Genomic DNA, 17,528 nt, shown 5'->3' on the forward strand with positions numbered 1-17,528 from the left:
ATGTTGCATAATGTATTGATCTGGCTTGATCTTCTAAGGCATTACAATAGGAAGAATGCATCTTCTAGATGCCTCATGAAAATTGACCTTAGAAAGGCATATGACATGGTGAGTTGGGAATTTCTAGAAGAGGCATTAACTGGGTTTGGTTTCCCTGATAAGTTCATACAGTGGATCATGATATGTGTATCAACTACCAAATTTTCAGTTAAGATTAGTGGTGAAAGACATGGTTATTTTGCTGGTAAGAGAGGACTTAGGTAGGGAGACCTTATCTCTCCTTTGTTATTTGTTCTGGTGATGGAATATTTGTCAAGGTGTTTGAAGACAATGAGTAATTTGCCTGATTTTAGATTTCATCCAATGTGTAAATCCTTGCAGCTAACTCATCTCATATTTGCTGACGACTTGATGATATTCTGTAAAGGAAATGTGAGCTCAGTAAGTAGAGCCATGGAGGCTTTGGCTCATTTTAGTGCAGCTACTGGTTTGGTAGCTAATATGGATAAATCTAGCATTTTCTTGGCTGGAGTAGATGATAGCACCAGAGATCAACTATTGGCAAGAACTGGGTTTACAGTAGGTACATTTCCTATGAGATATCTAGGGTTGCCATTATCACCTAAGAAATGGACTAAGCTTGATTGTCACTTACTGGAGGAGAAGATGACATAAAGGATTAATGTTACTTACTCCAAGCATCTGTCTTACGCTGGTCGACTACAAGTGATAACTGCAGTCTTGTTTTCTATTCATAGTTTCTGGGGAACTGTTTTCATACTTCCCCAGAGCATTCTCAAAGAGGTAGACAAGATATGCAGAGTTTATATGTGGGGCAGAACAGAGGAGAAGCAGAAAGTTGCGCTAGTTTCATGGGAAAGAATCTGTTATCCTAAGAAACAAGGTGGACTAAATATTAAAAGTAGTAGAGACTGGAACATCGCTTCTGTGGGTAAGTTGTTATGGCAACTGATCATGTGTAAAGAATCACTATGGGTCAAATGGGTTTACGGTATCTATATGAAGGACAACATTAATATTTGGGAACACAAACCACCCATAGATTGTAGTTGGTATTGGAAGAAACTTAATTCACTTAAGGCCAGAATGCAAGGATGGTATGTTCAAGGCAGGTACCACCTTACAGAAAGGGGTGAATACACCATTACTAGAAGTTATTTGGCAATTGTGGGACAAGAAGTCAGGCTAAGGACAACTGATTTAATTTGGACATCTATGGCTCAACCTAAGCACAGATTTCTAGCATGGTTGGCAGTCCAAGGAAGACTACTTACAAAGGAAAGAATGCTTAAGCTTCATATCCAGGTGGATGAAGTAAACTGCTGCTTATCTGCAGCTCAAGTTATGGAGACAACTGCTCACTTGTTTGTTGAGTGAGAATGGACTAAAGCTATATTGCATGAAGTGAACCAGTGGAGAGGTGTAACAGTGCAGGCTGGAGGCATCAAACAAGTCTTGGAGGGCATTAGAAGGAAGCATGGGAAACAATTTAAAAAGGAGATAATAGCTGCACTGTGTGGAGCAGTGTTATACCACATCTGGCGAGCAAGGAATTGGAAGTTACACAAAGGTATAAATGTACATAGAGAAGAGGTAGTCTTACAGGTGAAAAAAGAAATTGTAGGAAGATTAGACTTACTTAGAAATTCCAAGAAGGCACAAAGATGTAGGAGTTTAGTTCAACACTTACTTTGTAACTAGTTTTCTGGTTTTGTTGGAGGCCTAACTTCTGTTTCCGGAAGTAGGTGCTCTTCATTTGTACTGGTTGTTGGGTGTTCTAGTAATATATTGACAGTTGTTACCAAAAAAAAAAATCGTCTTAACATATTATTCCACCTTTGTTCCAATTTTATGTGACACATTTACATTTTTTAGTTTTCCCTTCCCCTTTATCTGTAATTAAATAAATTGGTAACTGCATATTGTAACACATGCGACCAAGGAATACCTGGTAAATAGACTTAAAAACTGTAAATTGAATGTATTAGACTTGAATTGAATTGATAATAATGATTGGAATGTGATGACACATATATGTGGTTATTTTATCACTACTCAGTACAATCTAACCTATTTTTAAACATTAAACCAGTTGTTAGGCTAAGTGGCTAACCTAACCAATTAGCCAGATTTTCAAAACTGTTGTCTAACATTCTTGAATGTTTTGGATCACGACATTTATCATGAGATAGCTGACAGCAAACATAGACGATTGATTGGCCTCTATTGTAGGGATTATACATAGAATTTAAGTTATCTACATTGACAATGTAAAAGGAAAAAATTACAGTTGTCATTCATCGATTTGAGGAAGATTGGTGATTCGTTTTTCTGGTGTCAACACCTCTTTAAACTCAGTCAAATTGGATACCTGAACTTTCACCTTGTTGGTGAGGGGTCGAATTCCCACGTTGTAATCCCCTTCCCCATTTTCTCTTCCCCTACTCCTATGAAATTAAAAAAAAAAAAAAAAAAAAAAAGTTAAAAAAAAAATGTTTAATTGAAGCTGAGCATTCTTCGGTTGAATTTTGCCAACTCTTGATGGACTGACCCAAGCCTATTATAGGCCAAGCCCATTTGCTATGAAAATCCATTATTCTCACCCCTGCTAAGTCATTTTTTCGCGCGGATTGTCCTTCAAAGGCACTGGTCTTTAATTTTTGTCCTTCCCCTAATACTCTGAGGTTTGGGATTCAAATCCCGGCTCAGTAAGAAAAAAAACCGGAAGGCAGAGTTTCATAGCAAAGTTAGGCCTATTCGGGCAAAAGTTAGGCCTTAAGGCAGAGTTTTGCAAAATTCCAGCTGAGTAAACAAAAAAAATTACCTTAATGTAAACCTTTACAAAACTCTGCATTAAGTAGAGTTTGCAGTCAAACTTTGCCTGATAAGGTAGAGATTGAGGCAAACTCCCCCTTAAGGTAAAGTTTGAAGTCAAACTCTGCCTTGCGATTTTTTTTTTTTATTCAAAATGTTTGATTGAGCAAGGGTTCGAACCCGGAACCTAGAAATTTTATGCGAAGGGCAAAAATTAAAGATCAAAAATTTGACGGAAAGAAATTAAAGACTACCCCCGAATAAGGGCAATCGTGCAAATTGTCCCCGCTAAGTAGCTTAGACGAAGAAATTGCACGGTTTGCCTTTCAAATGGGCCGGTCTTTAGTTTTCCCTTCAAATGGGCTTGTCTTTATTTTTGTCCTTCAAAATCAAACTTATGCTAGTGGAGCATAAGTTTTTCAAGGGAATTGGGCATAACTTGTGAATTTTATAATGCTAAAATATAAATTTATGCGCCGCGAAAAAAGTTATTTGCATTGAGAGATAAAAATTAAAGACTAGCACAAAATACGGAAAAAGTGCAAATGACCCAGCTTAGACACCCGCTGGATAGCCCATTTTCCAAACACTTGACGGACTGACCCAAGCTTATTATAGGCCTAGCCCATCTTCTACGAAAATCCAATAACATTCTTCTCATTCTCGCCGAATTAACCCTTCGACAGATTTGGCTCAACATTTTATTATTAAACAATAAAACCTGCATCTTACGGTAGGCACTAGGCAGTTTATTAAGATACAATAAAATTTCTAATTCATCTCTTAAGCATATATAATTAACAATTTGTTATATTACCGGTGAGAGAACAACTAATTCATGTTCTACGGGTCAAGAAAGTAATGAATTTTAATCTTATTATGACTTGATCGATTGAGAGAGCAATTGATTCGACAGGAATAGTGGAAAGTGAGATTCACAAACTTTTTACGTTTATTTTCTAACAAACTTTGAATGAGAACAAAATATCTTAATTCCCTCCCAACCGAATGCAAATCCTTCAAACATTAGATTGAAGAATAAACGGAATTAAAATATTATGCAAGGATAACTGAAAGCCGAAAGGTTCAAGGAAAATTCAGACCATCTCCTTTAGACTTAGTTCTTTTAAACCATGCAAAACACATTAGAAACTCATCAGAATCCAGTTACAAAGAAAAGGGTCAAAATTCTATAGATATGTTCACACTCTAGCTAGCTCATGCAATTTTGAATATGTTACATATATGCACATATGAATCACGAATATAGGTCGGTGTCCAAAGGAAAAAAGAAGAGAGAGAATGGATGTTTTTTACTTTATAGTAAAAGTACAAAGAAGAATTGAGTAAACTTTAGTGATAAAAAGAACACAGATACGATATTCAAGATTTGGGGTAAGAAAGTTAAGGTGGTGAAAAAAATGTCATCAAAGGCGGAAAGGGCTTGAAAACGAGAAATTAAAGAATAATTAACATTGCCATGTTTGTATGTGTTTTTTCATTGTCCTGATACTTACATTTTCATGTATAGAAGGAATAGTTGATCTTATGTAAGTGATCTGTCTAGTAGTCAAAGAAAATGGAAGTTAATATTAATGGTAATTTTATCGAGAGGACGGATGGACTATCGATTGTAACAAAAAAATAAAGAAGCTTAGAGTTATATGCGTAATAAAATTTTCATAATGTCGCTGCAATTTAGCCAACTATAAAAAATTTGATTGGGCTATTTTTCTAATCATTAATTTCCTATTAACCATGACAAGTCAAGCGATCCAGAATGAAATAGCTATTCGAGTTATGCTCATTTAGGTTGACGAAATTGATAGAATCGTCTCGTTCATAATAGAAGGGGAGTCTTGTAGCAACGGTAAAGTTGTCTCCGTAAGACCTATAGATCCCGTGTTCGAGCCGTGAAAGCAGCCAATGCTTGCATTAGGGTATACTGTTTACATCACACTCCTGGTGTGGCCTTTCCCCGAACCCCATTAATGCGGGATGCTTTGTGCACTGACTGCCTTGCCCGTCTAGTTCATAATAATTAATTAGTACTCCTAATAGAATTGGTGTCACGTCTGCTCATATCTCAGAGGTCAAAAGACATTATATTTCAACAATCTAAAGAAGTTACAGAGTAATATCCATCCTTCTTGGGGGATCGAAGCAGATGAGCATCTTTGTTATTATTCAGTGCTAATGTACCATTTTATAAAACGGAATAAAATTTAGTTCACTGCATGCGTAGTTCTAAATGTCAATATATGATACCAAAGAGATCCTATTCTTGAAATACGAAATGGAATATTGAAATATATAAAGACGAAAAGAAACAGTAGAAATTTACAGCCCTTAATGCTTTCTCTTCTTTTTCCTAATTAACCTTTTTGTTCAAATTCAACTTAACGAATAACATTAGGAAAACAATGGTTATTTTTCTTCTGGGTATCAAAATGAATAATCGAAGGGGTTATGATGACGAATATGTCATAATAGACACTGCATGCGATCTGATTCGATCTGAATCTCTGTTCCAATTATTTTATTTCGAAGTTTTAAAATACTACACTGGTGGCGATAATTAAATTATATTGAGGGCTAGTTGCAAAATGGTGATCAGAAAGAATGCGCCTCAAGCCCAAAAGTAAGATGAACGACGAGCAAGAAGATATGTTTAATTAATAGCCTATCATATTAGGAGTCAAATCTTAGACGCCTAATAAAGTCAAAGGGCATCTCTCTTTCCACCAAAAGGTGGAAATAAAGTCATATTGATAATTAAAAAGAAAAATAAGCTATAAATAAAGTGAAGGGAAATATTCATGTGTGAGGTATATTTTGAGGAAAAGGTGTGAACTTATTTTAGAGGACATATTATATCACTATCATTTTAAGAGTATCATTAGGCTAGTTTAGGGCAATAACTGGCCTGATAAAGTTATGTAAAACTTGACTCTTGAGGGAGATTGTTAGGTGTGCGAATTGCTATAAAAATTTTAAAAAAGAAAAAAAAAAGTTACAGATTGAGCTTAGGATACTTTTAATAGTATAAGACTTATTACAGAAAATAATGTAGATTTGATCGAAAGCAAAGAATAACACGGCATGTTAATAATATATTTAGACTAGTTTAACCCAACAAGAGGTAAAACTTTAACATAGATTTTGGACTATCAGATATGGGGAGGTGCTAGAAACTGTAAATTCCTACTATTCCATCGATCATCAGAATTCAAAGTAGTGTGGTGGGGTGGGGGGGGGGGGGGAGGTGAGTTCTTATAAGACATATTCCACTTTCTTCAAAGATTCAAGGTGAGATTCTCACTAGATTTCTCTCTTTTATTTGCTTTATTATAATAACGATTTCTAAATACTTGTTTATCATGTATTTGCTTTCAGATCACACACGTCCTCATTGAACTACTCACTAGCGTAGACACAATTAAGAAGAAATTTGTACCTGCCTTATTAGATAGCTATTATCAAAGAAAGTAGGCATTACAGGTTTAATTTGGCTGGTAAAAAGATCTGCCAAATTCTTTCAAATTCAATGAGGCAGAAGAATTCCAGCCAAAATTATGGCATGGGTCAAATCTTCAGAGCATTTTAGCTTAAATAATGAATTTCTATTCAATCAACATAGCAATATAAAGAGAAAATAAATTAAATAAAAAGTTGAGAATGCACTAAAGGGCCAATGAGAGGGATATTGAGAACCTTCCAAAATTCACTTTAGAGGAGGACGAGGTATTATACAAAATCCTGGCCCACGAATTAAAATACATTTTTAAGCACTAAAATGAGAAAGAAACTAAGGACTCAAAGTAGGTTAGATATTTATTTTAGTGCTAAAAGAACACTTCAAAATTAAAATCTCCTTTTTTCTCTATCTTGATGTATAAAATATATATATTACGAGCATTCAACTTCTTCTCAATAAATTAATTAGAAAACAATTCAAAAGAGGTGTTTCCATCAAATGACACCATCATTCACTCACTTCACTTTTGAACCATTGTGTGCCCATGAAGCTTTTTAGGCCATATCTTCCCATATTTGTTCTTTTTTTAATTTTCTTTTATTAGCCAATATGTTAAATAACTCTTCATAAGTGTATTTTTAATTAATAGAAAATAGTTTTTTTTTCAAACTTAAAAATAAAAAAGGGGAGTGAATGGCCAGACAAAATGGTTCCAATGAAGAGATCAGGCCCCAACTATATTATAAATATACTATTCCCTAAAATTTTATACTTTTAATTATTACATGACATTCTGTTAAAGTTACTGTAAAATACATTCTGTAAAAGGGACTATAAAATAATGCTGTATAGAGGTTGAGCAATATTAAACTCCTCAATTTCTCCAATAAAATTAAAAACATACTAAAAATAAGACATAAAATCTCAGGCCATATTAGAGGCAGTGATGAAATTATGATAACATAGCGAAATGAAAATGTAGAAAGAAAATATTAACTACCAAGACAAAGCAATCCCCGTGATATTCTTGTATCAACCTCCCAGAATGAAATAATATGATGCATCACTTCTTTTTTTTTTTTTTTTTTTTTTGTATAAAAAGGATTTTAATAATTTTCTTTTTAGAAGGTGTCTTGAGCTTTTCAGTTGCTCCTATTACTCAAATCAAAAGCAAATACATCGAAAATAAAAGATGGTGAGACATACCCCCATTCCATCGAACCAGACATATAAACAACAACCCTAGCTAAAATGTGAATAGCTTGATTCGCTGATTTTCTAACTAGGGATTAGAGAAATATACACTAATTGAAAACCCTTCATTTAGTATCTTACATAATAATCTGTCTCAATTACCAAACGAGTATTAGCAAAGCCACTCATTAACCAATTGAGAGCTTCCTGTATGTCCATAATCTCTGCAAATAACATGCTAAGATTATGATATTCAACTAATTAGAGGAGACCACTATGAAATCTCCTCTAACACTGCGTATCAATATTCTCATTCCTGTAAGACCACTATGAATATCAAAACTAGCATATGTGTTACACTTAAAAGGGAAAAGGAAGTCTGCCAAACATTACGAAAAAGACGACACTTTCAACCTATAATGTTGATTTAAATTGAATTAATGAGTGTCCACTAATTCGGTTTGATAGAAAGAGTTATAAAGCCTAACACTTAAAACACTGAGAGGAAAAATGAAACTGAACAATTTAACAGACTAATAACTTGAACCCCTTCCCCACGCCCCAACCCCCGGGTCCCCGCATCCCCCGTGTTAAGAAATCGGAGAAACTAGAGAGAAAATTCAAAAAGAGATTGGGTGATAATTTATTGCATTGATTCATTGTATTGTTTGAAAATAGAAGAGTATATTGATATTTATAAATAATAAAAATAAATAAAATAAGGAGAATATGTTATTTTCCTTATAGATCCTAAATTTAATAAAAAAATAAATATTCTAAAATTAATGGAAACCCAAGCATATAGTCTGTTTGGCCAGCGTTATACGTTTCATCGCACTTAATTGTATTTATGATATTGATTCCAACGTTAAAAGTATGCTCATAATAGATTAGTTCAATATTAACTCGACTAATAACTTAGATCTGAATGTCTATCATGTCTCACCCTAATTTTGGGAGTAACACTAAGATTCTCTTTCTATGCCTAGACAAAGAAAAATCTTTTTTTTTTGGCTCTTTCTTTTTTCCTTTCCCTTTTCGGAAGGCTCGCATATACTGACAAAGGAGTTTCTTTTTTCTTTTAAGAGGATCTCTTTAATTAAATAATTTTAATTAATTAATTGTTAATTGAGGTGTCTTGCATGTTTACTGAAGTTTGTCTTCCCGAGTCAGAATGAGGTCTCCATTTGACCCTTCGTGAAACACAAGAGGCCACGTTCTACATTTGGAGCCGTCGCTCTTTTTATTTTTCAATTCCAACTACACAAAATACAGCACATTATACTTTTTAAAACATTTTCTTAGCAGTAAATAAATATTTCTTATCCTTAAGGTTAGTTACCCCGGCCACTAATGCATTTAGGCCTCATTTGTTTTCATTAAGATTAAGACATCTGAATCTGAATGCACATCTGAATGATTAAGATGTTGTCCCTCGATGCCGAACACCGAATGATTAAGGCTTGTTTTTTTTCAATACCGAATGTGCATAATGTATTTATTTAAATATAATAAATATACAATTCAAATTAAAAAGTAACTAAATAGTAGAAAATAAATACAAATTTAATAAAATAAAATATTATATGATTAAAAAAATGAAACATTTATGTTCACTAGTAATGGTGGAGATGTTTTGTAGTCGTGGTGGGTGGTGAGTGGGGGTGGAGGCGTGAGTGGGTGGTGGGTGGTTGGGGTGAGGGGTGGGAGGTAGTGGGGGTGGGGGTTGGGGGTGGGTGGTGTGGGATTGGTGGTGGGTGGGCGTGGTGGGGAGTGGGGGCTTGGAGTGGAAGGTGGGTGGGTGGTGGGGTCGGGTTGAGGTGGATGGGTGGAGTTGGAGTCGAGAGTGCGTGGGGGTAGGGTTGGGGTTGGAGCTGGTGATAAAAAAGTTCCATACAAAAATACTTCTTAATGATATTAAGACTTGGTTCAAGATCTTAATGATTAAGACCTATTCAGACCCAATAAGTGCTTAGATCTTAATGCAAACAAATGCACTTAATGGCTTAAGGTCTGAACCATTCAGATTCAGACCTCCAATAAGTGCAAACAAATGAGGCCTTAGTTTCTTCCATACTTATCTTTACTTCGGGCAAATGCAAACACTATTAATCAATTTATTAGAAATAACTAGTATTCGTACCCACGCGATGAATGGTCAATATTAAAAAATATTAATCATACCACATTATAATCATTTGTTAAATCATATTAGATTATGTTGCTCTAAGAAAATCGCAATTGTCATCTTGTTATTACGTTATTAAGCATTAATATCATCCGAAAATGTTAAACAACATTTTTTATTTATTTGTCATTTGATTTGGTGTCCTCGCTCAGCAGCCACGATAATCCACATACATATACCTTTAGAAATGTAATATAAATATCAAATGTAAATAATTTTCTCTCTGATTGTGTTATAGTTTTCTCCCTCCAAGCTTCCGCCATACCCAAGGCTGAAAAACTTACCATAGCTTTTCATTTGTCATGTTACTTTCTCCAAAGAGGCTCTCTGTATATATTTGGTATTTAAATTTGTTAGGCACTTCTCATTTTTCTCTTTTTTCTTTTTCATTTTAATTCTTAATTTGTTTTTTTAAAACAATAGTTTCGCATATGCATATAACAAAGGCATTAAATGGAATTACAACTAATTAAAGAATTACATATTTTATTGGAGAGCCAGAAAAGCAAAATGCATGACGAAAGCATATATAATTTTAGCTAGTAACAGTAATGATAAATTATTTTCTAATTCTATTATTTTGGTAATTCCATACAAACCTGATTTCTCACTTGCACTTATAAAGAAATTTAATAAACGTGAGAATATGGCAAACAAATTCAACGACAAAGAAAAATGCAAGTATATTTGATTCGATGAAAATTAATAAAAATAATTAAATAAGGTATATTTAACTGCATTAAATTGAATAAAAAACAACATACTTCAATCCCAATATATTTCAATCGAGAAGATTCGACCATTACACATGCATGAACTAAAACTTGTTGAAATTTTCTTCACTCAATGCTTCTTTTTCGTATTAAATCGAGTCTAACATTGGAGCTTCTAACTTCTTAAAATCTATCTATTACTATTTTAAGTGTCTTAACCGTAACATCCGTATAAAAACTGAAACCATGGAGAAAAAAATGAAAAAGATGTATGTATATGTTATCAGAATTATCAAAAGGTCTATAAAGTATAAGAATTTATGTTTAGTAATACACACACACAAAATTGAAAGCATAAAGAAAGCCAAAGAAATTTTCAAGATTACGCTAAATTTGCACGCCTTTTTATTTGAAAAGTCTCATAATTCGTTCTCTCTCTCACACACACATAAGAATCTATAACAGTCATCTACTCTGGAATTGAAGCATAACAATTTAACAAAAAATAATCTAATGTGAATACTTTTAAGGATCTCAAAAATCTGCATAACAATTTGACAAAGAATAGAAGATTTTAATCTGTATTGAAATAAAAAGCTATTACCAAAGTCTCTTTTTCTTTAATTCTGGAAGTACAATATAGGAAAAATAACGAAGCAATATGACATGCATTGAAATAACAGATTTACAAGAACAAACCTTACAATGTGATTTATCCGGAGATATCGACAAAAAGTTCAAGACGGGGAAGTAACCTATTTAACAAAATAGTGGAGAAAATTATTTGAAATTAGAGCATAAAATATTCATCACATGATATAGCCACATTTAACCATTTTTTCAAAATGGAGCTAAACAAAAATTCTCACTCAGCTCACACGGAAAGTCATGCCTTTATCCTTTGCCATGACATTCCACACAATGAAATACTACAAAAACCAATAAAATAATTTTAAACAAACGGTGATACCTTATTTTAACCAATGTACGAATACATTAACAGACCATCTATCGATAGAAAAGAAAAAAGGGAGAACAAATAACTATTGCAAAAGACAGTATGGCAAGGAGAGTAACTTCGAGGAGAAAACTTTATATTGATTTTTGTGTTACTGATGGGTATACATAAGAGGCTAATAAGTTGGAACTTCAATGAATATGATATCTTTTGGAGTTTAACATTATACACAGTACTAGTGAATATGTCCGCGCTTCGCGCGGTTATAAAAAGATATTAATGAATTGGAAAATTATCTTGTTGCTTATTATTATTATTATTATTTGTAATTTTGGAGATGAAGAGATAGATTTCATGTATATAATTAAAAAAAGAAGCTAATTATATATATAAATATCTTTATTAGAATTAAAGCTTAGATCAAGAACATTTTTCGTTATTAAATTTTCTTTCCAAAAGAATTCCTATGAAAAGATCTCTTTTTTATACTACTTAAGAACTTTTTTTTGCTCATATGTATGTGTCTGTGCCTCCGTGGCAATTGTTAATGCATGTGCTTTGCATTTCTCTCTTTTTATGTTTCTTAACTAACCTCCCTCTCTCTTCTTCTATTCCGTAAAACCATAAATTAAACTAAGTAGTGAAAATCAAACAAAGGGAAGTAGATGAAAAGACAGTAAATGGAGTAACACTAAAAGTAAAATATCATAACCAAATCATAAATACTTCTTAGAACACCAAAAAAATCACTTGATATGCTACTGAAACCTATGTTGCTCGGACTCTTCAAAAATGTCAACGGATGTGTGTAGGATTCTCTAAAAGTAGTGTATTTTTAGGCAATCCGACACAGATGCGGCATCGAAGTGAAGAGTCCGCACAACTTAGACCGAAACTCAATTGCCATTTCATTTTCTTCCCAAAATGCAAAGAGAATTGAAGAAGATTAAAAAATTAAACAAAATCCCGAAATAAATAGTTGAAACCTATTAAAACTAAGAGTACATTTCGATGTTCATTTTCTTCACAAATAATGAAGTCTAACAAATTAGTTTAAATCCAATAAATTTAAAACATTAAAGAAATTATTTTGAAAAAAATACATCAATTGTGTTGAAAATCAAATCAAATGGAGTCGAGATAAGTGAAACTTTATACTCAGAAACAAATGGATCAAAATAGGTATTAAAATGAAAAGAGAAACAATCGTAACTCCCGATCGATATAACAAGGTTACATACGAGTATTACAAATTAGCAGTTGTCTTCTATACATTGATTCTCCCGACTTTCGCTTCTACGATTTATTCTCCTCCTTGGAGCCAATGGAAGTGTATACTATTAAAGAATAAAGATGGAATTTAAAGCATTTACAACCTTCAGATTAACAAAGTAATTAACAAAAATCAAATAAAATTAGGAACAGGATAAAGTGAACAACTTGACGGAACAATAAAAGTAATAAGGAGATAAATAACAAAATGACATATGTGAAGATATTCTTTTTTCACTTTACCTGAAAATGTAATACTATAATGATAAGACTCAAAAGTTTGACCAAAAGGAGAAGAAAAATTCAAATTCTACTCACAGAAAAGATCAAAGCCAAGGTCTGCACACAATTGGCTAACTTCACCTTCACGTTATCCTCAATGGCAGGCAAAATTTCTACCATTTTGGATGGCAATTGAGAAAGCTAATAAATATTAATCCATTTTCCTCCTTTCCTTTTTGTCAATAATATTACAATAGTAGAGTAAGAAATTGTAAGAAAACAATCATAATACTGAAAAGAAAAAGCAACATATATTCAAATAGGAAAAGTTAATTTTTTCGTCCTTTTCTCCACAAGTTTTTTATTCTTCCTGTTCTTCATCTTCATTTGCTGATAAGACAAAGGTGTTTCTCTCTACCATTTTCCTCAGTCCTCACACAATCTCTTCCACTTTGCAGGATTACAACTGATGCAGCACCAGTACGTATTAGTAGTAATTGTTAATTGTAGGGAAGGGGAAGAGTTGAGATAATTGAGTAACGTATCAATTATCAAAGAAGTTTGAAACGGAATTTATTTTTCGATCATTAACCGATATAACCATTATAATTAGTCTGAATAGTCATAAACAATGACTAATGACTTTTGGACTTCTCAAAATAAAAAGAAAAATGTGTGGGAAAAAACAGAAACATGGTGAAAAAGCATAAATTTGGGAAGATGAAAATGGGAGGATAAGAAGGAAGTAAGAGGAATTCAGGAAAGTAAAAAATTATGGAAATATAGTAATAGTGAGGAGAGAGATAAATAAGAAATCTTTAATTTTTTGCAATTTGGAAGTAGAAAACGTTATAAGGAAGGAGGAATTGAGTTTAATTGAATTGAATGAGTAGAATGAGAGAAGGTTCATTGTTTTTACTTATAAATTTAATACAAATTAATCACAATAATTATAGTGGAAGTGATGGAAAATATAATGCTATTTAATGGTGAGTGAGTCTTTATTATGGGTGGAGGGATGAAATGTTTAATATTTTATTTTATTTAGTAAAATAGAGAAATGAAGGGGAAAAGGTCAAAAAAAGGAGAAAAAAGATAAATGCCAATAGAAGCCATAGAGAGGTGCCACATAGGATTGTCTATGCCTAGCTTTATAAGGTTCATTGTTTTTACTTATAAATTTAATACAAATTAATCACAATAATTATAGTGGAAGTGATGGAAAATATAATGCTATTTAATGGTGAGTGAGTCTTTATTATGGGTGGAGGGATGAAATGTTTAATATTTTATTTTATTTAGTAAAATAGAGAAATGAAGGGGAAAAGGTCAAAAAAAGGAGAAAAAAGATAAATGCCAATAGAAGTCATAGAGAGGTGCCACATAGGATTGTCTATGCCTAGCTTTATATTATATATAGATTTATTTGAAAAGATAGGACGGACTCCAAGATCCCAGGATCATTATCCTACATTAAATTTAATAGTTATAATATTTTCTCTACTGATAGAAGGAAATTTGTACCTTTTTCTACCTAATTAGTTTCAAAATTATATAGTAGATATGCTTTGGCTAACGGCCCTACATTGCAGAAAGGAAAAATGGCTTCTATATATGAAAAAATTATTTGGTGTAGCTTTTTTTAAAAGGTAATTATTAATAATAACTATCTTTTAATTTATTTATATTTAGTAACTAAATTAATTTTCTAAATTACCATTGGTAGCTGTACCAAAATACATATATTTCTCTCTATTCTCCCTCACTACACATCTCAGATTTTTCATCTTCTCCAAACTCTAAAAAACTTTCTCCCTCCTTCCTATTCACTAACACAACCGCCGCTGCCCCGCTGCAGGAACTCCGTCGCCGCCGGTCATCTTCATCGGTCACCATGTAAAGCACCACGGCGACACCGACAAATTCGAGACACCACCAGATCTGAGAAAACACAACACTGCCACACTGTTTTTCGGGGCACCGCCACACCTTTTTCCAGCCAGATATGCCTTTCACATCATCTATTCTCTCCGTTCCAAACTCTGACTAACGTTCCATTGTTGAAGTTCCATGGCTTTTGGTGTTTAAAAAATGAAGCAGAAGTTGTTCCATGGCTTCCATTGTTGAAGTTCTGTTGAAGTTGTTCTTCTTTTGCTAATGCTTATGATTATTTGTTGATGTTTTTTGGATCCAGTGGTGCTTGTATACACGGTGGAATTTTGTATATATCTTCAATTCTTTGAGTGTAAATACAGTGATATTTTATATTTCGCCGGAAATTCGACCGTTTTGATTGTTTTCTTCCTTTTTAAATATAGTGCATTTTGTATTTTCGCCGGAGATTTGATTGTATTTTTAATTTCGTCATTTTTTTTAGTGTAAATACATTCACAGTCGAATACATTTAACCTTGCGACGTCCGGCGGCGACCTTGCTGATCGAAGCTTAAATACATTCAAATACAGCCAAAACAAAAGGATAGATCAATATATATATATATATATATATATATATATACACACACACTCTAAAATACACAGCTCCATCGTGTATTTAAATGCACTGGAATATAATCAATTTGAATACACATGTATTCAAAAAAATTAAGGTTACATGTATTCAAATACACACAAATACATGTGACATCTGAAATACAATTAAATACGGCGAAATTGCCTAAATGTAGCTACTAATTGTAAATAGCAAAAAGGTAGCTACGGATTGAAAGCAAGCACTAAAAAATAGTTATTTATGTAAGTCTCCCTTTATATATTTCACTAGTGTCATTCGGCCCAGGCTTAATACTAACATTAAACATTAAATGCGTAATTAGTTTTTATTTTTTTCCCGCTCTTTACGATATTAAGTCATTGAAAGAGTAGTTCGACATTTTCTGCACACTCCTAAAAAATAAATTATAGTATAAAAGTATTTGAAAATTAGGGAAGAATATCTTTTTATTTTCAAACAAATGCATGATTTAAAATATATTCTCTTTTTTATTTCATTTAATGTTTTTGAGAATATAACATCTAAAAGTTGAAATTAAACTTTATCATATGTTGGATTAATACAACAACTTACCGGTGAAATTTCACAAAGTGGGATCTGGAGAAGGTAGAGTGTACGCAGACCTTACCCCTATCTTTAGAGGTAGAGATCTTACCCCTATCTTTGGAGGTAGAGAGGTTGTTTCCGATAGACCATCGACATATATGTTGGATTAATCTCACTCATTTTTTTTCTGAATTTAAATCAATGTTGACTGCCCAACTATTACAAAAAGATATCTGGGGCTCCATAAAATGCTAACATAATTTTCAACTTCAAGTGGAAAAAGAAATAATGATTTATTAATAGTGACTAGTGGCATTATAATGTGCAAGGAGACTATGCATTACAAAGCAATAATTTGTCGACGAAGCTAATCATTTATATACAAGTTATTTTCTTTACTATGCTTTATCACATTGAGAATTTTAATATTTATTGTTGAAATTCAAAATTAGAGGTTAGTTTATTATCTTTGCTAAACATTCAGAGAACAAAGAACAATTATATTCACTGATTTTGTTAGTTATCCTAAAGTCATTACTTTCAATAGCAAGCTCATCATATTAAAACTCCACAAATTATTCTTGGTAATGTTAAACTCTAAAATCTCTGGAGGAGTGTCACAAATAATGACAGTGGAATCTATATTTTTAGCTCAAGACAGACGAATAATATCTATAAATAGACTTATAACTATCTGTGTTAGTGATATCCATCTCAGAAGATAGAATCATACAATGTCTAATGTGCCTTCGTAGATTTATTGTGGCATAGTGCAATATGTCGCTTGAAAGTATTCGTTTGTTAAGGATAAAAAGTATTCCTTCCACCTCATTTTATGTGATGTATTATTATTTGGGTAATCATATCGTTTTTTCATTTACTATAATTTTTTAATTTATTTTAAGTATTTTGAATTATTAACTATGTCGACTTATAGTACGTTTGAATCATTAAAATAAAATTTACGTATTTAAAAATTAAAAAAAATTAAAAAAAATACATGAATTATTAGCTATTTTAGGTTGTGAATAGTTGCACTCCTGCGTGAATCATCATACGTCCTAAGATTACTTTTTTGAGGCCAACATCTTATAAGTAAAATAAATACAAGCGGCACATATTTGTTTACCACGTGAAAAATTAGTGACAAAACATCATGTAAAGGAGGTGTGGTAGGGGTTGGAGACTCTTTTAAAATAAGCGCTTTTTGGGGGGGAAATTCAGCAATTTTGACCTAATTAGGGTCATGCAAAACATCTCAAAGTGCTTTTCCTTAATTTACAAATTATATGATGGCAACTCACAAGTATTACTTTCAATTAATTACCCGTTCCAATCCATGTTACTATTGTTTGAAAAAAAAAAATCTATATTAATGTTTTTGTCTTTCAAATTGTTACTCCTATAATTATTTTTTCTTTATACAAACGTAAATGTTTTATATATTCAATTAAATGAGAAACTAACTATATTCAATTTTAAAAAATTGTATTCCAGATCAAATTCAAATCATAAACATACTTAATTCAAAAAGTATTTGTCTCATGGTATCCTGCTCCAGTCCCCTTACGAAACTTTCGGTATTGAGTCAGCCAATTAATTCACATGTTT

At 32.5% G+C, this 17,528-nt stretch overlaps 1 protein-coding gene across 1 annotated transcript; it reads left to right on the forward strand.

The window, feature by feature from the left end:
• On the forward strand, window positions 1–1,398 carry LOC132047845 (uncharacterized). The gene is made up of 3 exons (XM_059438824.1): window positions 1–260; window positions 318–579; window positions 790–1,398. The coding sequence occupies exons 1-3, from the start codon at window positions 1–3 to the stop codon at window positions 1,396–1,398; spliced, it is 1,131 nt and encodes a 376-aa protein (XP_059294807.1).
• Window positions 1,399–17,528: the final 16,130 nt, after the last annotated feature.

Source organism: Lycium ferocissimum, chromosome 2 (assembly GCF_029784015.1).
Source record: "Lycium ferocissimum isolate CSIRO_LF1 chromosome 2, AGI_CSIRO_Lferr_CH_V1, whole genome shotgun sequence".
NCBI classification, from domain to species: domain Eukaryota; kingdom Viridiplantae; phylum Streptophyta; class Magnoliopsida; order Solanales; family Solanaceae; genus Lycium; species Lycium ferocissimum.

Bases quoted from the DNA above. Each gene is read 5' to 3' on its own strand.
- LOC132047845 (XM_059438824.1), top strand. From the start codon at position 1: ATGTTGCATAATGTATTGATCTGGCTTGATCTTCTAAGGCATTACAAT. The intron at 261-317 runs GTAGGGAGACCT...ATATTTGTCAAG, and splicing joins GCTGGTAAGAGAGGACTTAG to GTGTTTGAAGACAATGAGTA. The intron at 580-789 runs GTAGGTACATTT...ATACTTCCCCAG, and splicing joins TGGCAAGAACTGGGTTTACA to AGCATTCTCAAAGAGGTAGA.